The sequence below is a fragment of the Balaenoptera physalus genome, assembly GCF_965194825.1.
Source record: "Balaenoptera physalus genome assembly, chromosome: X".
Classification (NCBI taxonomy): Eukaryota; Metazoa; Chordata; class Mammalia; order Artiodactyla; family Balaenopteridae; genus Balaenoptera; species Balaenoptera physalus.
The window spans coordinates 134,767,488-134,793,485 of NC_138903.1; the positions used below are offsets into that span (position 1 = coordinate 134,767,488).

General features: G+C 39.6%; 1 protein-coding gene across 7 annotated transcripts in view; it reads left to right on the top strand.

Annotated features, from left to right (window-relative positions):
• Window positions 1-3,980: 3,980 nt before the first annotated feature.
• VAMP7 (vesicle associated membrane protein 7) overlaps window positions 3,981-25,998 on the top strand; it is a 105,779-nt gene continuing 83,761 nt past the window's right edge. For all 7 annotated transcript variants that reach the window (XR_014259067.1, XM_082447880.1, XM_082447881.1 and 4 more), the window contains exons 1-3: window positions 3,981-4,131; window positions 18,960-19,114; window positions 24,599-24,656. Coding sequence is in view for 6 of the 7 variants with exons in the window: in XM_082447880.1 (XP_082304006.1) it covers window positions 18,969-19,114; window positions 24,599-24,656 (204 nt within the window). In the remaining variant the exon portion in view is untranslated. The remainder of the gene's footprint in view (window positions 4,132-18,959; window positions 19,115-24,598; window positions 24,657-25,998) is intronic.

A 25,998-nucleotide genomic window follows, 5' to 3' on the forward strand; every position in this document is an offset into this window, starting at 1 on the left:
TTCTATAATTCCAGGTTTGGTAGCTGCAGGAACTGAAATGGAAATTGAAACCTTTACTCCATAAGCTCAAACTATCTAAAATCATGTATTATAAAAAAGAGAATCAATTTTTCAGTAACCTGATGAAATGGTAACAGAACTTCTAAATTTGAAAATTATCGAATTATAAAGCCACCTATTTAAACGGTTCTGCATGCACTGTAGTATACACATCCAGAAGCACTCCTCTTGGAAACTACCCAACATATCTTGAAAACTGTACATATTAATTTATTACCAGGGTAGACAGTATATTGGTATGCTAAATAAAGCCAGATAATTTTTTTAATGGTGAATTTTACTGTATGTAACTTATATATCCATAAACCTGACTTTTTTTTTTTAAATTGAAACACCTGATCCTTGGGTCATTTGCATTCTTAATTTATTTATTTATTTATTTTTGGCTGTGTTGGGTCTTCGTTTCTGTGCGAGGGCTTTCTCTAGTTGCGGCGAGCGGGGGCCACTCTTCATCGCGGTGCGCGGGCCTCTCACTATCGCGGCCTCTCTTGTTGCGGAGCACAGGCTCCAGACGCGCAGGCTCAGTAGTTGTGGCTCACGGGCCCAGTTGCTCCGGGGCATGTGGGATTTTCCCAGACCAGGGCTCGAACCCGTGTCCCCTGCATTGGCAGGCGGATTCTCAACCACTGCGCCACCAGGGAAGCCCAAGCCAGATAATTTTTTAAAACCCATACATCAGATCACTCCTTTGCTTGAACCTCTCTACTTCCCGTTACACTTAGAATAAAGTCCAAACTCCTTCTTCTAGCTTACGCAGCCTTGCAAGACCTCTGGCCACAAAAAGATAAGAGGGAACAAAACTCCAAGCAGAGAGAGCTGGTGCAAAGATATAAAGTGAGGAGGAGCTTGACATATTTGAGGAGCAGAAAGGCCTGTGTGATCTCCTCTCCTACTACTCTCCCCTCACTTCCACTACCCTACAGTCACTATGGCTTTATTTCTGTTCCCTCTGATCTTCTTATGGCTGATTCCTTCCTGACATTTATATTTCAGCTTAAATATTACCCCCTCAGAGAGAACTTTCCCTAATTTCCCAGTATAAATGCTTGTGCTAAAGATACAAATTTTGAAGCACAGATGAGATTACTTTAGGAGAGAATATAGAGTAACAAGAGGGGCTTTGATAGAGCTCTAAAACCTCTAAATTGAGGCAACATTTAGAGTTCATACAGCTATTAACTCAGGACTGTCTGGCTCCAAAACTCCTTCTCTTTCTAAGATACTATGCTGTCTCTCAAATAATAGGTATTGAATAAAATTAAATTAATATTAAGATGAAAAGTAAACCTTTGCAGAGGATGAAAAAGCTTAAAAAAGCATACACTTTGCTGGAAAATTAAGAGGTGATATTTAAGATATGTCTTAAAGGGTAAATAAGATTTAGATAAGGGAGGCAGCCTGTGCAAAGTCACTGAGGCATGAAAGAGCATGGTATTGAAGTGTTAACTCCAGTAGGCAAGGACACTGTCTGTCTTGTTCACTGCTATATCACCAGAATCCAGAATAGGCCTGGCTCATAGTAGGCACTTAGTACATATTTGTTGGAGGAATAGATAGATGGATGAATTAGTGAATGACACCATACAAGAGTAGGCTTGAACACAGGATGTGTTGGTGAGAGAAGCAGAATATGAAGCAGGGAAGGTAGAGAGAGGTCAGGTCATGGAGGGCCTTGAATTCTCCGTTTAGAATCTTAGACTTTATCCTCTACATAATGGGGAGTGAATTAAGATTTTAAGTAGAATTTGGAAATGATCAGATTTTGTTTTAGATAGAACAATTTCAAGTGATGAGGAGTGGGTGGGAGGGAGATGGTGAAGGAGATACTGTAGGTACAGAGATATTACTTCTGGTTTCTAGTGCTCAGATCATTTGTCATGATTTTTTTAATGTCTGTAGCACAGCCAGAGCTGATAACAATAAATAAGGTATGGTATATGCTGCACACATTAGAGTAGAACAGTTTGTATAGTGCCTCATGACTACTGCTATATTTTTGTCATGATTGGAAAAATACTGAGGAATGGAGTGGATTGTAACTTACACAAAATATCTCACCATTTCTCATTTTCCTTTTCTTTCTCCCTAAATATAAAGTAAATGCTAGCTATCATTATGTAAGACCTAATAAAGAAGAACTAATGGCAAATATAATGCTTGTTCAATAAATGCTTATTGTCCCTTTGCCAGGCAGTATTGCTCATTTATCATTGCAGCAATCTTTGAAGACAGGTGCCGTTATTATCTTCATTTCAAAGATGAGAAAACTGAAGTTTGACAAGTGAGATATTTAGGGAATAGAATTAACATGGCTTGCTGATTATTTGGATGTGAGCTATGAGGGAGTGAAAGCATTCAAAATGATACCCAGCTTTCTGGTGTGGGCAACTGATTGCATGGTTGTGCCATTCACTGAGATGGGATTAGAGGAGGAGGAGCAGCTTATGGGAGAGGGGAGAGTAGAAATGTATTAGGTCAACTAAAGACTACATTAAGTTTTAGGTGCCTGAAAGAGATGCCCAGCTTTCATTAGATATTTCAGTCTGGGTTACAGGAGTCTTGTCTGGGCTTCCTATATGTGAGAATCATCAGCATACAGATGATAATCAAAGCAATGGGATTAGTTAAGATCACCCAAGAAAAGTTTGACGAGTAAGAAAATAAGAGAGTGTAAGGAAGAGCCCTATGGAACATGAACATTTCAAAGGAAAATGAGGATCTGCCACAAAAGTGGGAGGGGAACCAGAAGAGTGCAGCATCTTAGAAAAAGCTTAGAGAATAGAGGGTGCTATAAAGTGAATGTTTGTGTTCTTCCCACCCCAATTTATATATTAGAGTCTGGATCCTCAATGTGATTGTATTTGTAGGTGGATCTTTGGGAGTTAGTTAGATCATGAGGGTGGGGCCCTCATGAATGGGATTAGTGCCCTTATAAGAGATGTGAGAGAGATACTATCTCTCCACCACGTGAGGACACAACAAGAAGGCAGCAGTCTGCAAGCCAGGAAGCAGGTCCTCACCAGAACCCCACCATACTGTGGCACCCTGGTTTGAACCTTCCCAGCCTCCAGAACTGTGGGAAATTAATTTCTGTTTAAGCCATTCAGTCTGAGGTATTTTGTTAAAGCAGCCCAAACTTAGGGGGTTTCAAGAAGGAGGGAATAACCAATGTAAAATCCTGCAGAGTTGAGGTATGGTAATGGTTAAAAAGTGTCTATTTTAGTAACACGGTTGAGAATTTTGACTGGAAAGGGGAAGTTAAGTCTGTGTGTGGTGAGAGGTTTGGGGTGGTGTGAGGTTGAGAAAGGTGACTTTGGAATATTTTAGATGAGAGAAACTTCGACAATCTTTACATGTTGATAATAAAGGGCAAATAAGCAGGAAGCCGTTGAGACACGAGACAGACTAGTTTATTAGTGGAGCTCGACTGAGTTAGTAAGAAGGAATAGGGATGTAAAGGGGATGAGGGAATTTACATCAAAGGAGAGTAGTTGATTTATTATTATTATTACCATTTTTATTATTGCAAAAGAATGGGAGAAAGGATTGCTGAGGGATCCAAGGAGGTTAAAAAAATTTCGTGGCGAAAGTAGAGGGAATTCCTGTCAGATGAATTCTATCTTGTCTGTGAAGTATCAGGCGACGTTGCCTGCTGAGACTAAGCAGGGAGACGGTGGGGAAAGCTCGGCTCTTCATTTATCCCGCCGGTGGACTTTTTGTGGCCGTGCATTCTCTCGCTTTCTCTAAGGAACAGCGCTTGATGTTGTTTATGACAAGAATTGTTGATGGAGCGGGTGACAGATTTGGCGAAGGCCAGCCGAAACTACCACTCCCAGAATGCAGTGCGGCTCCTGGGAAGTGCGGGGGCTGGGAACGCAGCAGGCCCCTCCCCGCCTCTCGCTCCCATTGGAGGAGCGCTCACATTCCCAGGAAGCCGCGCGCGGGCGGGGCGCTTTTGCGGAAGCCGGCGGTGTCCGGTCCAGCCTCCTCCGGGAGCAAGCAGTTGGCGACCCCGCGCTAACCCGCGCAACTCTTTCCCGATCCCCGAGTTCTCACACGGTGTCCGGACAGGTAAAAGCAGCGGGGAACGCTGGGCCGAAGGCGGGGAGACGATGGCCGAGGGAGGGCAGAGGTGTCGACGGGAAGGTGGAATTAGGAGGCAATGCAAGGGTGACTAGGGCTTCTCTGGTGTCGACAGTTCGAATTGTCGGACAGGTCCAGTTTTGGTGAAGTGCGTTTTATGCCGGTAAAAGGGCCTGGAGTGAAAGAGTCAGAATGCGTCACTTAAGTTGTTACAGAGGAAAAAAGAATGTTAACTTTCCCTCAGTTTGCATTCTGCAAGACCTCTTTGTAGCATTTGAATCTCTTGAGATTTCTTGAATCTTCTAAAAACTCTCTACGCCCTTGTTTCGATGACGTCACTTTCTGCTTTACCTCCTACTTCTGGGCTCCTAGCCCTCTGCGTGCCCTTCCTCCAAGGCCCAGTGTTGTAATTCTTCTTCCTCAGTTCGGATAGGAGCTCTATATCTCTGCCCCGACCTATTTCCTCAGCGTCAGACCTGTACAATGTTGTTCTTCTTATTACTATTGGCCAATATTTAACAAACTGACCACGTACTAGACTCTTTAGTAAATGCTTTACACCTCCCTCTTCCATAATCCCCACAAACAGTCAGTTATCAAGTCCTTTTCTTTCTGTCTTATTAATTGCGCTCAACTACCTGTACCGCCATTGTCCCACCCTTGATCCCGGAGTATACTGTCATGTTTCGGACATTTTTTCCCTTTGAATAGCTGTGACTGAGAGCAGAGCCAATCATATGTTTTGTTTAACAAACATTTATTGAACAGCTAATACGTGCTAGACAGTCTTCTAAGTGCAAGGGATATAGCTGGAAACAAGACATAGGAGATCGCTACTCTCAGTAGCTTACATATTTGTGAGTGTGTGCGGAAGGGGCAAACAAGAAGAATCAAGGTGATGTTATATGGTGGTGGTGGTTAATGCAAAATAGAACAAATGTTTTACTTGACAGGGTAGTCTCCTATCCTGAGAAAGTTAGAAGGGTTGGGTTGGGTCTCAGAGCATCACCCCAAGAGAATATTTGTAATACCAACAAGAATAGTCTTGATCTGTGACCAGACTTCAGGATTTTCATAAACACCTCTTCTTTCTCTCTCTCATATCAATGTTTGTTCTTCTGTCTCCTCCAAGGTTATTACGTCAGAATTGGGGGCTTTTCTGTCATTTGCTTAGTTCCTTCCTAAGAAGAGTTGAGGATTGGATTATTCTCAGCTCAACTCCTTTATCTTAGGGAGATAGTTTGGTAATCAAAATATTGTTCTTGCCAGGTCCTACTGAATATAAAGTTATCTGTCATTTATAGTATATTTAAAACCAAAACATGCTCAGTGTTTATTAATTTATTAAATATTTGAGGGAATATTATATGTCAGGCACTGTGCTGGGCATTGAGAACCTAGTAAGGATAAAACAGACACTTTGACCTCTCTTCCAAGAAGAAATAATTGTATACTGAGGAAATTCGCAATACATAGGCTGACACCTGCATTTTTTTTCTTCATCCAAGATGAGATAATCACAAAACTTTAAGAAATCTTCTAAACAATTGTGTGCATTCTTAGATTATTCACCCTTAAAGATTATTGCATTTATTTGTTTATGTCTGTCTTCCATATTTTACTGTGGTTTCCTTGAGTATAGACATCCTTTCTTACTGGTCTTCATACCTCCAATGTTTACTATATTGGGTGCCATATAGTAAAGCCTTAGAACGTGTGTTGAACTGAAATAGAAAAACTATTTGAGCAAATACAAGTTACTTAATTACTGCAAGGCCTTCTTTTTACATATGGCCATTAGACTTATCCCTAAACCTTCTCATTTGCCAAATATGGACCATTCCATCTCATCAGGCTAGTTTATTTACCTTCTCAAGCATGTTCTCACTTCTGTGCCTTCTCTTGTTCCATAGCTGTCTCCTAAAGTGAGTTCCCATCTTTTTCCTGAGCACCTTCCATGCCCTCCGCATTTAATTTAATGGGACAATTTAATAGTATGCCCCATGATACAAGGGTGGAAAAAATTTAATTTCCGTAATGTATTTCCTGTGAAACATTCTGCTAATGAACTGTTGCAAGGATTAAACATAATACATCTCCTTGCAGTAATACAGATAATGATACAGAATGCTTTCTTTTGATTTGGCATTGGCTATTGCCATGCGCTATGTGACGAGTTAATTCTTCCATCTCTTTGTTCTGTTTGAATAGTTGCACAACGTTTATTCATATAACACATTATAGTATCATTTGGGTTCTACTTGGTACAAACACCTTTGAGTATTATTTTTTGCTTAGCTTGAGATAATTTATGAGTTAACGTTATTCTTCCACACTGTCATTTTCAGAATGTCAGATAACTAAGTCTCAGTCCTTAAAAATAAAAGGCTTTTTCCATGCAGATATCTTTCAGATGTAAATCGTTACTGCAAAGTATAAATTTTGTCCTTATAACTGATTAAAAAACACAACAGGAATACAAGAGTGCTTGAGTCATGATTGTCATTATGATTTTAGGATGTGTCAACCTAGGAGCAGCCAGACATGCTTCCAATACATTAAAAATTAAGCACTGTTTTAGGGAATTTCTTGGCACCTATGCCTTCATAATGCAAATGCAGCACTGAATTGTTTGCCATCACTCATTTATATGGTATACATGTAGATAATCCGGGTATTCGTATATATTTTTAATGTTATCAAAATAAAAATACAGAATTAAAAAATTTCTCAGAACACAAAGACTTGAGTGTGAGAAACACTGACTCGTCCTTTTACCCTTCTCAGTTCCCTGAAACCATCTTCAACTTCCATTTGAAGATGCCTCCACTGGGGAGGAACATTTATGTTGTTCCTGTGCTATCTTGTTAGCAATATTTTTAATGCAGGCAATCCCATACAAATGGATATATCCCAGAAGTTCCTTTGTAAGATTATTGTTTGAAACTCTGGGTGCATTTTTTCCTATAAATAATGCTACTTATGACATTTCGGTTGTTAAGCCAACGAATAGCATCATATATAACCTTTAATGGACTTAAAGACCTTCACTACAATTACTCTATAAAAAACTACATTCAGAATTCTCACTCGGATTCCCCCGTAGCATATCTTTTTTTGGAATCCCAGCAACTGAAACAAAAATGTTCTTTCCTTGGAACTTTCTGGGCAGTAGAAACTGGTCTTTCTAACTCCAAGCTGTTGAAGGTTGCTCTTCTGGCCCATCGTTCTAAGGACAGGCCTCTAATATGATTATGGAAGGATGTGAGACAGAGGTTTTGGAGAAGAGAGGGAGGCAAGTTGGGGTGATATGAATATGTGGAGAGGGGAGAGTAGGAGTGATTTGGGAGGAATGGTGAGTTCCCAAGATGGGGTTTGTTGTGTCCTCAAAAAAGATGTTGAATCCTGACCCCTGCTATCTGTGAATGGGACCTTATTTGGAAATAGGGTCTTTGCAGATGTAATTAAGATATAAGTTAAAATGAGGTCATACTGGAGTATGTGTCCTTATAAGAAGGGAAGAGACACAGAGACTACCATGTGAAGACATAGACACACGTGGAGAATGCCATGTGACTATGGAGGCACAGATTGAAGTGCTGCAGCTGCAAGCCAAGGAACGCCAAGGATTGCCAGCAAACCACCAGAAGCTAGGAAGAGATTCTAGAAGAGATTCTCCCCTACAGATTTCAGAAGGAGCATGGACCTGCCAACATCTTGATTTCAAGCTTCTGGCCTCCAAAACTATGAAACAATAAATTTCTGTTATTTTAAGCCTTGCATCTTTTGGTACTTTGTCACGCAGCCACAGGAAACTCATACAGGATTCTTAGCAGGAATGTAGTAGAATTGGGATGATGGCTATGGGACCAAGCAAGGAGTGAGTAAGAGAACAGGGAGGAACAATGTTAAGACAACTTTCCTTTATATTCCATTATCTTTTTTTTTCTTCTCTTTCTGGCTTATAGTTTAATTCTTTTTCTTCTTGAATCTGATCTTATATAGCACTTTATCATTTACTGAACATTCACATACTGCTAATAATTAGCAGAGCCATGTTTTCGGACTTCAAATGCAGTATTCTTTCGGCCACAGTTGTTTCTGTTGTCCCAATATTCATTAAAACATTACAGATTCTATTGCAAGATAATAATAGTGGGCACATGTGAGACTTGATTACAGGTGTGATTTTTAGCAGTATAGGAGAGAGTAAGAAATGCTTACTTGTTTTTAACATCTTTATTGGAGTATAATTGCATTACAGTGTGTTAGTTTCTGCTGTATAACAAAGTGAATCAGCTATATGTATACATATATACCCATATCCCCTCCCTCTTGCATCTCCCTCCCACCCTCCCTATCCCACCCCTCTAGGTAGTCACAAAGCACTGAGCTGATCTCCCCGTGCAGTGCAGCTGCTTCCAACTAGCTATCTGTTTTACATTTGGGGGTGTATATATGTCAGTGCTATGCTCTCACTTCGTCCCAGCTTACCCTTCCCCCTCCCCGTGACTTCAAGTCCATTCTCTGTGTCTGTGTCTTTATTCCTGTCCTGCCTCTAGGTTCTTCAGAACCACTTTTCTTTTTTTTTAGATTCTATATATATGTGTTAGCATATGGTATTTGTTTTTCTCTTTCTGACTTACTTCACTCTGTATGACAGACTCTAGATCCATCCACCTCACTACAAATAACTCAATTTCATTTCTTTTTATGGCTGAGTAATATTCCATTGTATATATGTGCCACATCTTCTTTAGCCATTCATCTGTTGATGGACACTTAGGTTGCTTCCATGTCCTGGCTATTGTAAATAGTGCTGCAGTGAACATTGTGGTACATGACTCTTTTTGAATTATGGTCTTCTCAGGGTATATGCCCAGTAGTGGGATTGCTAGAGCATATGGTAGTTTTATTTTTAGTTTTTTAAGGACCTTCCATACTGTTCTCCATAGTGGCTGTATCAATTTACATTCCCACCAACAGTGCAAGAGTGTTCCCTTTTCTCCACACCCTCTCCAGCATTTATTGTTTGTAGATTTTTTGATGATGGCCATGCTGACCGGTGTGAGGTAATACCTCATTGTAGTTTTCATTTGCATTTCTCTAATGATTAGTGATGTTGGTCATCCTTTCATGTGTTTGTTGGCAATCTGTATATCTTCTTTGGAGAAATGTCTATTTAGGTCTTCTGCCCATTTTTGGATTGGGTTGTTTGTTTTTTTTGATATTGAGCTGCATGAGCTGCTTGTATATTTTGGAGATTAATCCTTTGTCAGCTGCTTCATTTGCGACTATTTTCTCCCATTCTGAGGGTTGTCTTTTTGTCTTGTTTATGGTTTCCTTTGCTGTGCAAAAGCTTTTGAGTTTCATTAGGTTCCATTTGTTTATTTTTGTTTTTATTTCCATTTCTCTAGGAGGTGGGTCAAAGAGAATCTTGCTGTGATTTATGTCATAAGGTGTTCTGCCTATATTTCCCTGTAAGAGTTTTATAGTGTCTGGCCTTACGTTTAGGTTTTTAATCCATTTTGAGTTTATTTTTGTGTATGGTGTTAGGGAGTGTTCTAATTTCATTCTTTTACATGTAGCTGTCCAGTTTTCCCTGCACCACTTATTGAAGAGGCTTTCTTTTCTCCATTGCCTATTCTTGACTCCTTTATCAAAGATAAGGTGACCATATGTGCATGGGTTTATCTCTGGGCTTTCCATCCTGTTCCATTGATGTATATTTCTGTTTTTGTGCCATTACCATAGTGTCTTGATTACTGTAGCTTTGTAGTAAAGTCTGAAGTCAGGGAGCCTGATTCCTCCAGCTCTGTTTTTCTTTCTCAAGATTGCTTTGGCTATTCAGTATCTTTTGTGTTTCCATACAAATGGTGAAATTTTTTGTCCTAGTTCTGTGAAAAATGCCATTGGTAGTTTGATGGGGATTGCATTGAATCTGTAGATTGCTTTGCATAGTATAGTCATTTTCACAATGTTGATTCTTCCAATCCAAGAACATGGTATATCTCTCCACCTGTTTGTATCATCTTTAATTTCTTTCATCAGTGACTTATACTTTTCTGCATACAGAACTTTTGTCTCCTTAGGTAGGTTTATTCCTAGATATTTTATTCTTTTTGTTACAGTGGTAAATGGGAGTGTTTCTTTAATTTCCCTTTCAGATTTTTCATCGTTAGTATATAGAAATGCAAGAGATTTCTGTGCATTAGTTTTGTATCCTGCTACTTTACCAAATTCATTGATTAGCTCTAGTAGTTTTCTGGTAGCATCTTTAGGATTCTCTATGTATAGTATCATGTCATCTGCAAACAGTGACAGTTTTACTTTTCTTTTCCGATTTGGATTCCATTTATTTCTTTTTCTTCTCTGATTGCTGTGGCTAAAACTTCCAAAACTATGTTGAATAATAGTGGTGAGACTGGGCACCCTTGTCATGTTCCTGATCTTACAGGAAATGGTTTCAGTTTTTCACCATTGAGAATGATGGTGGCTGTGGGCTTGTCATATATGGGCTTTTTATGTAGAGGGAGGTTCCCTCTATGCCCACTTTCTGGAGAGTTTTTATCATAAATGGGTGTTGAATTTTGTTGAAAGATTTTTCTACATCTATTGAGATTATCATATGGTTTTTATCCTTCAGTTTGTTAATATGGTGTATCACGTTGATTGATTTGCGTATATTGAAGTATCCTTGCATTCCTGGGATAAGCCCCACTTGATCATGGTGTGTGATCCTTTTAATGTGCTGTTGGGTTCTGCTAGTATATTGTTGAGAATTTTTGTATCTATGTTCATCAGTGATATTGGCCTGTAGCTTTCTTTTTTTGTGACATCTTTGTCTGGTTTTGGTATCAGGGTAATTGTGGCCTTGTAGAATGGTTTGGGAGTGTTCCTCCCTCTGCATTTTTTGGAAGAGTTTGAGAAGGATAGGTGTTAGCTCTTCTCTAAATGTTTGATAGAATTCACCTGTGAAGCCATCTGGTCCTGGGCTTTTGTTTGTTAGTAGATTTTAAATCACAGTTTCAATTTCAGTGCTTGTGATTGGTCTGTTCATATTTTCTATTTCTTCCTGGTTCAGTCTTGGAAGGTTATAATTTTCTAAGAATTTGTCCATTTCTTCCAGGTTGTCCGTTTTATTGGCATACAGTTGCTCGTGGTTGTCTCTCATGATCATTTGTATTTCTGCAGGGTCAGTTGTTTCTTCTCTTTTTTCATTTCTAAATCTGTTGATTTGAGTCTTCTCCCTTTTTTTCTTGATGAGTCTGGTTAGTGGTTTATCTTCTCGAAGAACCAGCTTTTCATTTCATTGGTCTTTGCTATTGTTTCCTTCAAATCTTTTTCATTTATTTCTGATCTGATCTTTATGATTTCTTTCCTTCTGCTAAATTTGGGGTTTTTTTGTTCTTTTTTCTCTAATGGCTTTAGGTGTAAGGTTAGGTTGTTTATTTGAGATTTTTCTTGTTTCTTGAGGTAAGATTGTATTGCTATATACTTCCCTCTTAGATCTGCTTTTCCTGTGTTCCATAGGTTTTGGGTCATCGTATTTTCATTGTCATTTGTTTCTAGGTACTTTTTGATTTCCTCTTTGATTTCTTCAGTGATCTCTTGGTTATTTAGTAGTGTATTGTTTAGCCTCCATGTGTTTGTATTTTTTACAGTTCTTTCCTGTAATTGATATCTAGCCTCATAGAGTTGTGGTCAGAAAAGATACTTGGTATGATTTCAATTTTCTTAAATATACTGAGGCTTGATTTGTGACCCAAGATATGATCTATTCTGGGGAATTTTCCATGAGCACTTGCGAAGAAAGTGTATTCTGTTGTTTTTGGATGGAATGTCCTATAAATATTAATTAAGTCCATCTTGTTTAATGTGTCATTTAAAGCTAGTGTTTCCTTATTTATTTTCATTTTGGATGATCTGTCCATTGGTGAGAGTGGGGTGTTAAAGTCCCCTACTAATAATAGTGTGTCACTGTCGATTTCCCCTTTTATGGCTGTTAGCATTTGCCTTATGTATTGAGGTGCTCCTATGTTGGGTGCATAAATATTTACAATTGTTATATTTTCTTCTTGGTTTGATCCTTTGATCATTATGTAGTGTCCTTTTTTCTCCTGTATTAGTCTTTATTTTAAAGTCTATTTTGTCTGATATGAGAATTGCTACTCCAGCTTTCTTTTGATTTCCATTTGCATGGAATATCTTTTTCCATCCCCTCACTTTCAGTCTGTATGTGTCCCTAGGTCTGAAGTGGGTCTCTTGTAGACAGCATATATATGGGTCTTGTTTTTGTATGCATTCAGCCAGTGTGTGTCTTTTGGTTGAAGCATTTAATCCATTTACATTTAAGATATTTATCGATACGTATGTTCCTATTACCATTTTATTAATTGTTTTGGGTTTGTTATTGTAGGTGTTTTCCTTCTCTTGTGTTTCTTGCCTAGAGAAGTTCCTTTAGCATTTGTTGTAAAGCTGGTTTTGTGGTACTGAATTCTCTTAACTTTTGCTTGTCTGTAAAGCTTTTGATTTCTCTGTCGAATCTGAATAAGATCCTTGCTGGGTAGAGTAATCTTGGTTGTAGGTTTTTCCCTTTCATCACTTTAAATATGTCCTGCCACTCCCTCTGGCTTGCAGAGTTTCTTTTGAAAGATCAGCTGTTAACCTTATGGGGATTCCCTTGTGTGTTATTTGTTGCTTTTTCTTTGCAGCTTTTAAAATTTTTTCTTTGTACTTAATTTTTAATAGTTTGATTAACATGTGTTTTGGTGTGTTTCTCCTTGGATTTATCCTGTATGGGACTCTCTGTGCTTCCTGGTCTTGATTGACTATTTCCTTTCCCATGTTAGGGAAGTTTTCAACTATAATCTATTCAAATATTTTCTCAGCCCCTTTCTTTTTCTCTTCTCCTTCTGGGGACCCCTATCATTTGAGTCTTGGTGTGGTTAATGTTGTCCCAGAGGTCTCTGAGACTGTTCTCAATTCTTTTCGTTCTTTTTTCTTTATTCTGCTCTGCAGTAGTTATTTCAACTATTTTATCTTCCAGGTCACTTATCCGTTCTTCTGCCTCTGTTATTCTTCTATTGATTCCTTCTAGAGAATTTTTAATTTCATTTATTGTGTTGTTCATCATTGTTTGTTTGCTTTTTAGTTCTTCTAGGCCCTTGTTAAATATCTTGTATTTTCTCCATTCTGTTTTCAAGATTTTGGATCTTTACTATCATACTCTGAATTCTTTTTCAGGTAGACTGCCTATTTCCTCTTCATTTGTTTGGGCTGGTGGGTTTTTGCCTTGCTCCTTTATCTGCTGCATATTTCTCTGTCTTCTCATTTTGCTTAATGTACTGTGTTTGGGGTCTCCTTTTCGCAGGCTGCAGGTTTGTAGTTTCCTTTGTTTTTGGTGTCTGCCCCCAGTGGGTAAGGTTGGTTCAGTGGGTTGTGTAGGCTTCCTGGTAGAGGGGACAGGTGCCTGTGTTCTGGTGGGCGGGGCTGGATCTTGTCTTTCTGGTGGGCAGGACGCAACCGGTGGTTTGTTTTGGGGTGTCTGTGAACTTAGTATGACTTTAGGCAGCCTCTCTGCTAATGGGTGGGGTTGTGTTCCTGTCTTGCTAGTTGTTTGGCATGGGGCATCCGGCACTGGAGCTTGTTGGCTGTTGGGTGGAGCTGGGTGTTAGGGTTGAGATGGAGATCCCTAGGAGAGCTTTCGCTGATTGATATTACATGGGGCCGGAAGGTCTCTGGTGGTCCAATGTCCTGAACTCAGCTCTCCCACCTCAGAGGCTCAGGCATGACACCAGGCCAGAGCACCAAGATCCTGTCAGCTACACGGCTCAGAAGAAAAAGGAGAAAAAAAGAAAAAAATAATAATAAAAAAAATTAAAAAATAATTAAAATAAAAAAAAATTTTAATTATTAAAATAATAAAGTAATAATGAAAAAAAGAAGAAAGCAACCAAACCAATAAACAAATCCACCAATGATAATAAGCACTAAAAACTATACTAAGATAAACATAAAAATCTGAAATCAGTTCCAGACAGCAGACCCCAAGTCAGTTACTCCCAAAGTCCACCGCCTCAACTTTCAGATGATTCATTTTCTATTCAGGTATTCCACAGATGCAGGGTACATCGAGTTGATAGTGGAGATTTAATCCGCTGCTCCTGAGGCTGCTGGGAGAAATTTCCCTTGCTCTTCTTTGTTTGCACAGCTCCTGGGGTTCAGCTTTGGATTTGGCCCCGCCTCTGCATGTAGGTCACCCTCAGGCATCTGTTCCTTCCCAGACAGGATGGGGTTAAAGCAGCAGCTGATTAGGGGGCTGTGGCTCACTCAGGCCGGTGGGGGGAGGGAGGGGTACTGAATGTGGGGCAAGCCTGCAGTGGCAGAGGCCAGTATGACGTTGCAACAGCCTGAGGCACGCCGTGTGTTCTCCCAGGGAAGTTGTCCCTGGATCACGGGACCCTGGCAGTGGCGGGCTGCACAGGCTCCCAGGAGGGGAGGTGTGGACAGTGACCTGTGCTTGCACACAAGCTTCTTGGTGGCTGCAGCATCAGCCTTAGCATCTCATGCCCATCTCTGGTGTCCGAGCTGATAGCCATGGCTTGCGCCCGTCTCTGGAGCTCGTTTAGGCGGTACTCTGAATCCCCTCTCCTTGCACACCCCAAAACAGTGGTCTCTTGCCTCTTAGGCAGGTCCAGTCAGCTCCCAGCCCCCGCCCACCCCAGTGGGTGAGCAGACAAGCGTCTCAGGCTGGTGAAGCTGGTCGGCACCGATCCTCTGTGCAGGAATCTCTCTGCTTTGCCCTCTGCACCCCTGTTGCTGTGCTCTCCTCTGTGGCTCTGAAGCTTCCCCCGCCCTCCCCCCGTCTCCACCAGTGAAGGGGCTTCCTAGGGTGTGGGAACTTTTCCTCCTTCACAGCTCCCTCCCAGAGGTGCAGGTCCCGTCCTTATTCTTTTGTCTCTGTTTTTTCTTTTTTCTTTTGCCCTACCCAGCTATGTAGGGATTTTCTTGCCTTTTGGGAAGTCTGAGGTCTTCTGCCAGTGTTCAGTAGGTGTTCTGTAGGAGTTGTTCCACATGTAGATGTATTTTCGATATATTTGTGGGGAGGAAGGTGATTTTCACGTCTTACTCGTGTGCCATCTTGAAGGTCCCCTCAAGAAATGCTTATTAGTGACATCTGAGAGGAAAGTAAAATTTCTGTTGCTATGTACCCAATGTTTAATAGGCATTTTTAAAATTGAGGACTGCTTTTATTGAATAAAACACTACTATGCATAACTTACATAGCTGTCCTTATAACTTATTATTCACTGTTCCTAGTTATATTCCAAATAATGTCCTCCCTCTTCTAGGTGACTATACTTTATATAAACTTGAAGATTGCTGTCTTTTTCATGTGTAATATTTCTAGTTCCTCTAGCTGTTCTTCACATGATACAACCTCCAGGTCTCTCACCATACTTTGCCCTTCTGTCCAGTCTTAGAATACTGTACCTAGAATTGAACTCAGTATTACACATGCTTTCTAAACAGCACAGAGTATAATGGCAATAGTACTTAAAGAGATGAAGACACCCTGTTTCTTAATGTAATTTAAGATTACATAAGCATTTTAAGCAGTTACATCATAACACTTCATAACGAACTTATGGTCCGCTAGCACACTAGATCTTTTTGTATTGTTGCTAAACTCAGTTTTCTTTTTGAAGTTGCTAAACGGCTGAGGCTGCTACCTTTTCATCTCTTTGTCTCAGGGACCATATGATTTCTCATCTCTGTTTCTCTTTGTGTTTTTTTCCCACTCCACTGCACGTCTCTTTGACCCTTACCAATGACTCCTTCCTTATAAAATTTCAGTGACTGTTTTACAGTCTTAATACTGTGTATCAGTGAACAGAGCTGGGAGGTGACACTTGTTCCTTCTTCAAGGTTTCTTTTCCTTTGGCTTCAAGGCCACCACACTCTTCTGGCTTTCCTTTCGCTTTCCTGGTTGGTCCTCCTCCATCTTTGTGGGTCTCTATTCATCTACCTTTCCCTCAACTTTTTGGTATGCCTTGTGTTTTGTTTTTGGTTTTTCCCTCAACTTTGGTTGTGCCTTTGGTTTTTTTCTGTATGCAATGTATCTTTGGCAAATAAAACATGTTTAAAATGGCAGGTCTAGATGAGCTCATCTAGGATAAGAGAGTGGAGAACCAATCCCCGTGGAAAGTCAACATTTAGAGGTCAGCTAGAGGAGAAGGATTCAGCAAGAAGACAGAAGGAGCAGCCAGACATGTAGGAGTGTTCCCAGAAGGAGGGTTATTCAGCTGTGTTGACTATTTCTGAGAGGTCAAGTAAGGTGAGAATAGAGAAATGACCACAGAAATTTGCAATGTAGAGGCTGTTGGTGATCTTGACAAGCATGGTTTTGCAGAGTGTTGAGGGGAAAAGCCAGATTATAGAAAAGAATTAAAAGAAGATAGAGAAGCAGAGATAGTGTGTAGATGATGATTTTAAGAAATGGAGCAGTACCTGGAGCATGTTACATGGTCAGTTGAGGCTTTTAGGATCAAGGGATATAATGTATGAGAAAGTCATTTGGAAATTATAACATGCTACTACATATGTGTTTGGAGAAATCCAGAAAGAATATGGCTGAGGACACAACCCTGGGAAACACCTTCATTTAGAGAGTGCAATGAAGAGACCCCAAGAGGAGTTCAGCTCAAGAGACACATGAGCATTTCTGTTCTGTATGCTGTCCTTCATACCAAGGACATTCCAAGAGGGAATCAGCAGATTCCCTGACCTCAAGCATTTTATAGTTGCTGTGTTTCACAAAACGTGGTCATGTGAATCACCTGCATCCAGACAGGCTTGGCTTAAGTATATATTCCAGGGCCCCACCTCAGGCCTACTGAATCAGAATTTCAGGGAATGATACCAAGGATTTGAATTTTTAATAAGTGACTCTCACTTTGCCACCCAAGATGACTCTGGCTTATTGGATGAAACTGAACATGTTAACAAATAACATGCCACTCTCATATACACTACCAAACGTAAAATAGATAGCTAGTGGGAAGCAACCACATAGCACAGGGAGATCAGCTCTGTGCTTTGTGACCACCTAGAGGGGTGGGATAGGGAGGGTGGGAGGGAGGGAGATGCAAGAGGGAAGAGATATGGGAACATATGTATATGTATAACTGATTCACTTTGTTATAAAGCAGAAACTAACACACCATTGTAAAGCAATTATACTCCAATAAAGATGTTAAAAAAAAACAAATAACATTAGGTTGAAGAGTTAGTTGAAGAATAGGAAGATATTTGTTCATCTCTTTTATAAGTTCATGCCATTAAATCAGAGAAACCAGGCTGTTCTGTGGGGAAAAAAATAGTACAGATTCATAAACACAAGGAAAATACAGGCATACCTCTTCTTATTGCACTTTGCTTTATTGTGCTTCACGGATATTGCTGGGTTTTTTTGTTGTTGTTTTTGTTTTTTTAACAAATCAAAGGTTTGTAGCAACCCTGCATTGAACAAGTCTGTCAGTGCCATTTTTCCAACAGTATTTTGGGTACTTCATGTCTCTGTGTCACATTTTAATAATTCTTGCAATATTTCAAACTTTTTAAGTTTGTTTGTTATGGTGGTCTGTGATCAGTGCTCTGGTGTTACTGCTATGACTCTCTGAAGGCTCAGATGATGGTTAGCATTTTTTAGCAATTAAGTTTTTTAAAATTAAGACATGTACATTGTTGTTTTTTTTAGATATAATGCTATTGCACACTTAATAGACTACAGCATAGTGTAAACATAACTTTTATATGCACTGGGAAACCAAAAAATTCATGTTACTTGTTTTATTGTGATATTTGCTTTATTGTGGTGGTCTGGAACTGAACTTGCAATACCTCCAAGGTATTACTGTAATCTTAAACTCATTCTGTATTGTTTTAGAAATATTTTGTTTAAAAAGGATCTTACCATAATTTATAGAACCATTCCTCTCTTGCAGAAGATTCGGGTTATTTTCAGTTTATTTTTGTGATGGATAATGCCTTCATAGGAGAGGCAGAATATAGTATAGGGATAAAATTGTGGGTTCTAGAACCATACTGCCTGGGTTTAAATCCCATCTTTTACCACTTACTAGCTCTGTAATTCTGAACAAATTATTTAAGTCATTTATACTTCATTTCCCTCATTTTAATGTACGTATCATGATAGTGTATTAATTTCATTGATGTAAGGATTAAATTAAGTGTTTAAAATGGTGCCTGGCGCATAGTAAGTGCTTAATAAATATGTGCTATTATTATTGTTAATAGGTATATTTGTGAATATAGAATCTAACTGCTGTTGAACTATTTCCCTAGGATAAATTTTCAGGATGGGATTACTTTATTAAAGGATGAAGACATTTTTATGTCCCTTTGCCGTCTATGGTCATTGCTTTTCAGAGGATGATAACAGTTTGTGCTGTGTAATTTGTAAATGCAACCTATCTATCAATGTAATGTACGTGTGTGTATGCATGTATCACATATACATTACATTGTATATACACACATACATAAAAATATATTATGTGTATGCATTTGGTTTGTCTCTAAATATGAATGCATATCAGTGTGGTTTAGATTATAAGCTTTTAGAAGACTGTGACTTTGTTAAGTTTGTTGTTAAGTCTGTTCTGTTTAATGTTACAGTGCCTTGGTCAGTACTGTCTCCAGATGGATGTAGGTAATGATAGTAAGTTACTTTTGAAAGATTATGTCAAAGAAATATTCTAAGTCTTATGTGTCTTTTTTCCTTTTGATAGATCGAAGCCATGGCCATTCTTTTTGCTGTTGTTGCCAGGGGAACCACTATCCTTGCCAAACATGCTTGGTGTGGAGGCAACTTCCTGGAGGTGACAGAGCAGATTCTGGCTAAGATACCTTCTGAAAATAACAAGCTAACGTACTCACACGGCAAGTGAGTTCTGCTCTGTGTGGGTAGCGGGTGAAAGAAGTGAATTATATTATTATAATCAGAACAGTAGAAAACTAGAAAAGCAAGCTTCTCAGTAGATAATTTGAATAAACTGACAGAACAATAATCCTTACCAGATTAAAAAATGTCTGGTTCTATTAATTTTAAATTTAACTAAAAATTATTTTATTTTGTCATCGAAGTGATATTAAAATATTTTAAAGAAAGATATGGAAATGTTAGATGTAAAAGTGACTCTGCTATAGAGCTCTAGTATATGTGAAGCTTGATGTAGTTTAGATAAAGAATATTTTTTTCTTTCATTCTTTCTGTAAATATTTACTGAGCACTTGACTATCGCCGGACGCTTTGCTTGGTGCTGGGGATACAAGAAATCATTCAGTATTTTCCCTCATGCAGGTTATAGTTTAATGAAGCAGACAGTCATATCCATAGGTGATCACAGTAGAGAATAGAAGCTAATGGACAGGGGAATGGTATTCCAGGTAGAAGGAACAGCTGGTAGAGAAGTATGGAGGCATATTTAGCAAACTGCAGGTGGTTGTCTGTGACTGGTGCCCAACATGGTGAAAATAAAGCTAGAGAGACTGACAGAAGAGAAGTCCTGTAGGGCCTCATAGGCCATGTTAAGGGGTTGTACTTTACCGTATGGGCAATGGGAAGGCATTGAAAGTTTTCAGCTGGGGTGTGACGTGGTAAGCTTTTGCTTTAGAAAGAGCACTGTCGTGGCTGGTTGGAGAATGAATTGGAGGGGGCATAGGTGGGAAATCTTAGTAATCATAAAAAGTGCCTCCACCTTCCTCCTCAGTACTTAACAATCTTTTGTTACCTAACTCATCCTAATTTCCTTAGACCCTATCTCAGAAGGAGGTCCTTATTGGTTTCCAGGGCCAACTCCTTGTATAATTTAGGATCTAGTCTAAGCTGCTGTAAGAGAGAGACCCCAAAATACAGTATTAATTTATGAGATAGCCCAGAGATGAGTACTTCGGGACTGGTGGGGTGGCTCTGCCATTTTTAATTACTGCCTTCCAACTCTGGCCAAGGCAGCTTCTTCAGTTCTTGTTACTTCCCTGTGCTTGCCCAGTATTTTTAAAGGCAAAGCCCAGAAGTGGCCTGGCAGTTTATTGTTCACTGCATAGTTATGTAGCTAACCTAGCTGGAATGGAGACTAGAATTTGTCATCTCTAGCTGTGCAGCCATATGCTCAGCTAAAACTCTGTTACTCTGGAGGAAGTTATAGGACATCAGGAGACAGCTTGCAACCTTCCAGTCTACTCTTCTGGGCCACCAAAATATTAGGATGTACTCTTCTTCCCAAACATAGAGCATACCTCCTCTCTGCAGGAGGTGGCCCCAAAGACTCATCTGATCGCTGTGTCCAGCTCCAGGTCCAGACAGTCCGAGTGATACACAGTCCTCTCCATCACGCCCAGGAGTGGCTCCTGTGGCCCATTAACAACAAACTAAAAGACAAGTCATATGATTTCCCTGTTTCACCAGCCCAACCCAATAGACATTGGTGGAATAAGAACAGCATCACCAAGTGGAAGTTGTAAACCTCGATTTAGAAAAGGGAAGAACAATAAACACATAGATGCCACTGCTTCTTAGCAATATTCAAATAACTACTCCACAGCAATTTCAGAGACTCCTATTCTGACCTGGGTTCTGCTTTCTTGGAAGAAATTCTTCATCTTTTCTCCCTTTGTTCTCCAGGAGGCTCTTCCTGGTCCATTATCCTCTCTGGCCACATCCAGAATGGGTGTTAGTGTGTCATCTTTGGGAACTGTATAGGTTTTGTAGTCTGTTACTTCTTGGTGTAGTTTAGGGGCTAAGAAGTTACCTCTGGGTTAAATGACCTCGGTTTCTTGTGAGTATGGCTTTAGGGTTTCTTCAAAAATTTATTGGGCTCAACGATCGTGTTTCTAGTCAGTTCCCAGGAAAATGCTCAGGGAAAGCACATGTCATCTTTGTAGAGGCAAGGCTGGGAAGTAGGGCATGTTTCTTCCACTCATATTTTATCAGGCAGAACTTAGTCACTAGCCATATCTAGCTACAAGGGAAACTAGACTATGTAATCCAACGAAAATGTGGTTATAGTGCAAGAAAGTGATGTTATCCATCTGCTGTGTCTTTCCACCTGCATCTGACCCAGTCCTACCCGGTATCCTTTGGAGTAAGTCTCTATCACTGAATTGTCTTTTCCTTTTAACCTTCTGCCTTAGTTTCTTTCCTATAATCATGTTTCATCATCCCAATCAAAAATATCTTTTATTACTGTACACCAACAGAAAAAAGTACATTTTACTGTATGAAAATCATTTCTCCCTGAAATCTGACCTTTCTCTTGCTATTTCTTTCTTTCTTTAATAGCATCACCATTCATTCAGTTGGCTAAGCCTAAAACTTCAGAATCATATTTGACTTCTTAACCAAATCCTTGCCATTCTCCTACAGGAGGTATTTCAGTCTCCTCTATCCTCACTTGTCACAGTGTTTGTTCAGGCATTCATTGTTTCTCATTTCTAATAACCTCCTCCTAGCTGGTTTTTCTGCTTCTAGTTGATCCCTCCTTAAATCTGTATTTCACATTCCTATGATTATACTTTCTTGCTTAAAACCCATTGCTTTTAGAATAAAGCCCAAACTCAGCCTTCACAGTTTTGTCTATTCCTGACTTTTCTATCCTTATCTCTATAGAAATCTTTGTCATTCCCTGTCCTATCTATGTTATTTCAAGCTTTGGTATATTTTTTTCATGATTTTGCGTCTTGGAATGTCCTTCCCTTCCTAGGCCCCCTGGTAAATTTTTGCTCATTTTACAGGTTCCAAATGAAATACTTTCTTAATTGTCACTTTAATCCTTCTAAAAGGGCAGTTCTGATCATGTCCCTTCCTTCAGCAGGTACTCAGGGTAAAGTTCCTTAACATTACTTGAAAGATTCTTCAAGATCTGCCCCTGCTCCCTTCTCTGGCCTTATCTATCATTACTTGAGCCCTCAGTTTTGTTCTCCAGCCATACTCAGCTATGTGCATTTCAATGCTGGGTTCTTTCTCTCTTCCTAGCCTTTGCAATAGCTATTACTTTTAAAAAATCTGAGTTTGTCTTCCTGAGCTTATATGTTTCCTCTTCTGGAAACCCCTGAACTCCAAGACTGGGCCAGGTGCCCCCTTTATGTGTGTCTCCATAGCATCCTGTGTTTATTCATATTGTAGCACTTATGATGCAGTGTTATAATTGCTATCTTTATTTTCTGTCTCTGTCCTCTGACTGTAGGCTCCTTGATGGCAAGGACCATACCTCATTACCTTCTGTGGTCTTTGCACCAATGTACTTCCAAGTGTGGTTTAGGAGAAACAAATTTTGTGGGGAAAATGATGACTTTCATTTTTGCACCTATAGTGTTTAAGTTGTCTATGGTACTCCAGTTGGATATGTCTAGTAGACAGTAGCATATGCAGGCCTGGAGCTCAGGAGATAGGTCAGATTTAGATTTGGGAATCATTATAGTTGTAGTAGCTGAAAACAGATATCGATAGCAAAACAAGAGAGTGGATGCCACCCTCCAGGGAGTGTGTGTGAGAAAAGCAGGGGGCTGAGGATGCTGCAAGACATCAACAGAAAGCGAAAGAGACTACCATATGAACCAGGCAAGCCTGGTGTCAAGAAATCTAGTGGAGAGAAAACACTTTCTAGAGGAAGGAAGTGATCAGCACTATCAAATGTGTCAGAGAGAGCCACTGGATATGCAGTGTGGAAATCATTGGTGGAGTTGATGTGAACAATTTCAGTGGTGGAGGAAGACATTTTGCCTGAGTTCCCATACCTCCTTGTAATTCATATCAAGCCTCTATGTGAACATTAATCATACAATTCAACAAGTATTCTTGTCTGTCTACTTGCCCAGGGTAGAAATCTGGGAAGCAAAATAGACTTATCCCTCTGCCTCACCCCCAGTAGCCAGTCATCAAGTTCTATTATTTCTTCTCAGTCCCTTCTTCTTCATTGCCCATAGTACTTTAGTTTGTTTCTCTCACTGTTCTACTTCAGTAGTCTTCTGTCTGGTCCTCCTTTCGGTCAGTTCTCCACACTTTAGCCAAAGCATCCTTTTATGTGGCAAATCTGATCACACTCCCAAGCTAAAACCCTTTGATGCTTGTTCATTGTTCTTAGGGTATAGCATAGTGAGGTTTGAAAGTCTTATACAGCATGGTACTTGCTTACTTACAACCTCATTTGTGCAAGCAGTTTATTTTTTCCTTACATTCTATACTCTAGTCCAGGGGTCCTCAAGCCCCAGGCTGCGGACCAGTGGTGGTCCAAGGCCTGTTAGGAACCGGGCCACACAGCCGGAGGTGAGTGGCGTGTGACCAAGCAAAGCGTCATCTATTGCTCCCCATCACTCCCATCACTCACATTACTGCTTGAACCATCGCTCGCTCACATTCATTACCACCTGAACCATCCCCCCAGTCGCTCGCATTACTGCCTGAACCATCACCCCTTCCCCACCCGTGGAAAAATTGTCTTCCATGAAACCGGTCCCTGGTGCCAAAAAGGTTGGGGACAACTGCTCTAGTCATATTAACTAATTTTACTTTTAAACCCAGTATTTGCTCTTTTATCTCAAAGCCCTTAAGCTTGTTGGTCTCTCACTCTGGAACACTCTTGCTTGTTCTTTTTGCCGTCTCTTACTTAGTCTTCAGGTCTCAGCTCAGACATCACTTGCTCCAGGATGTCTTCCTGTTACCCTCTGACAAACTCTGTTAGGTGTCTCCTCTATGTCCCCACAGCACCATGTACTGCCTTTAACTCCTTATCATCCTGCTTACTATGTTGTTCCACAATTGCCTGCACTTTCATCTCTGTAAAGGCAGGGACTGATGGTTTTGCTTATTTGTATCCTCAGCACCTAGCCCAGTAACTGGTTCAAAGTAGATGCCAAATAAATGTTACTGTTGAGTATTTGGTAGAAAAAGTGTTTGCTATGAGATCATAGGAGAAGGCAAAGAAGACTGTATGGCCCATTTGGGGGTTATTCTTAATTACGTGTCCCTCAGATGTCATCTCTTGTTCAAACCTTAAGTATCTGGGAATTCCCTGGCGGTCCAGTGGCTAGCACTCGGTGCTTTCACTGCCAGGGCCCAGGTTCAATCCCTGGTTGGGGAACTAAGATCCTGCAAGGCACGTGGCACAGCCAAAAAAAAATGTCCAATTATGCTTTTGTAGATATTATTTTAATGGGTAATGTGCATAACATTGCACTATGTAGCTTGTTTTAATTTCTTATTTATTTCTATCAGTTTGACTTCAGAGGAACATGTATACAGGGGAGAGGGAGAATAGACAGTATCTGTAAATAATATGGTCACGTTGGCAGTACTAAAATTTCTTAAACATAGATAGAAGTGAAAGAGATATTACTCATAACCACAGTAAGTTTTATATCTTTTATTCTACAGTTATTTGTTTCATTACATCTGCCAAGACAGGATTGTATATCTTTGTATCACTGATGATGTAAGTAACTTGAAGACATGTTGCTATTTAAGTATGTGTAATGTTAATAGAGTCAGTTCTTAATTATCTGTATCTGTGGTAGGTAAAGGTGATGTGAATATAACTGTCTGTAGCTGGAAATTTTTTTTCTATACTTTGCATTTATCATATAGAGCAGCAAATCAAAAGAAAAGTTGATATCTGGGTATATGCAAATCAGCTTGGTTTTGTAGAGTTTTAGCTTAACCTCTTGTAATTTCTACATTTATTCTATTGTGTAGTGAGAATTGGTGTTCATAATTATGATTCTTTGGTATCAGACCCTCTCAAAATTTATTTTTCTGAAATAGTAAATAGATTATTTCACCCCTCCAATCAATAGTGAATTTTTTTTAATGTATGTGGACTTTGGGAAAACGAAATCACAGTACATTATGATCAGCTTTGTAAACCTGTCGTTCACATTGGTAGGTTGTTGAGTATTTGTAGCTTCTAGACGGAAAATGCTCAATAACTTAACGGTGGTCATCAAGGTCCTTTCTCCTCTCTGCAATCCTAGTGTCGGCTTCTTCCTGGATGCATTCCCCTTATGGTTGCATGGAGCCACATGCTTATTTATTTGTGTCCAAAAAAGATGGACTATGTCTTCTCAAGTCTCTTACTGTAGGAATGAGGAAACTTCCCAGACGCACACCCTACCCTCCCCGTGCTTTCAAAGTGGACTTCTTTTCCTGACTTACTGGCTAGGACTAGGTTAAATACTTATTTCTAAATTGATCACTGACAAGAGACATGGAATTGGCATGATTGCCATAGGTCAGGGTTCTTACGTTTATTGTGTCACAGACCCCTTTGGCACTCATGGGCCCCTCCCAGAATTTTTTTAAATGTGATTATAAACAAAACCAATTATATTGAAATACAGTATTCAAAATATTTTAAATATTGATATAGTAATATATATGCTTCTTTATGAATTCATTAAATAACAAGTTCTACTCATGGGTCTAATAAATAAAAAATATTTTGATGTGGTGATGAGTATAAATAATATTTTGAGAGATGTTTGTAACTGATGGTATATGAAAAAAAGACTTCTCTTGGTGACGAAGTCACAGGTACTGTTTAATACTTATCTGGTTTGTTACTACATTCATAATTGAAACTTGAGTTAAAGATTGGTGAAAATGATGATGAGATTTTTTTTTTCTATCCAAGTACATCAGCTCCTTGAATTTGGACCATTGACCCCACTTTAAGAACTCTTGGCTTAGACTAATCATCTTAGGTGAAATGGAGATGAGTGTCAACCACAGTGATCATCACAATGATTTATATTCCCTGATTTCACAGTGTTTTCTAA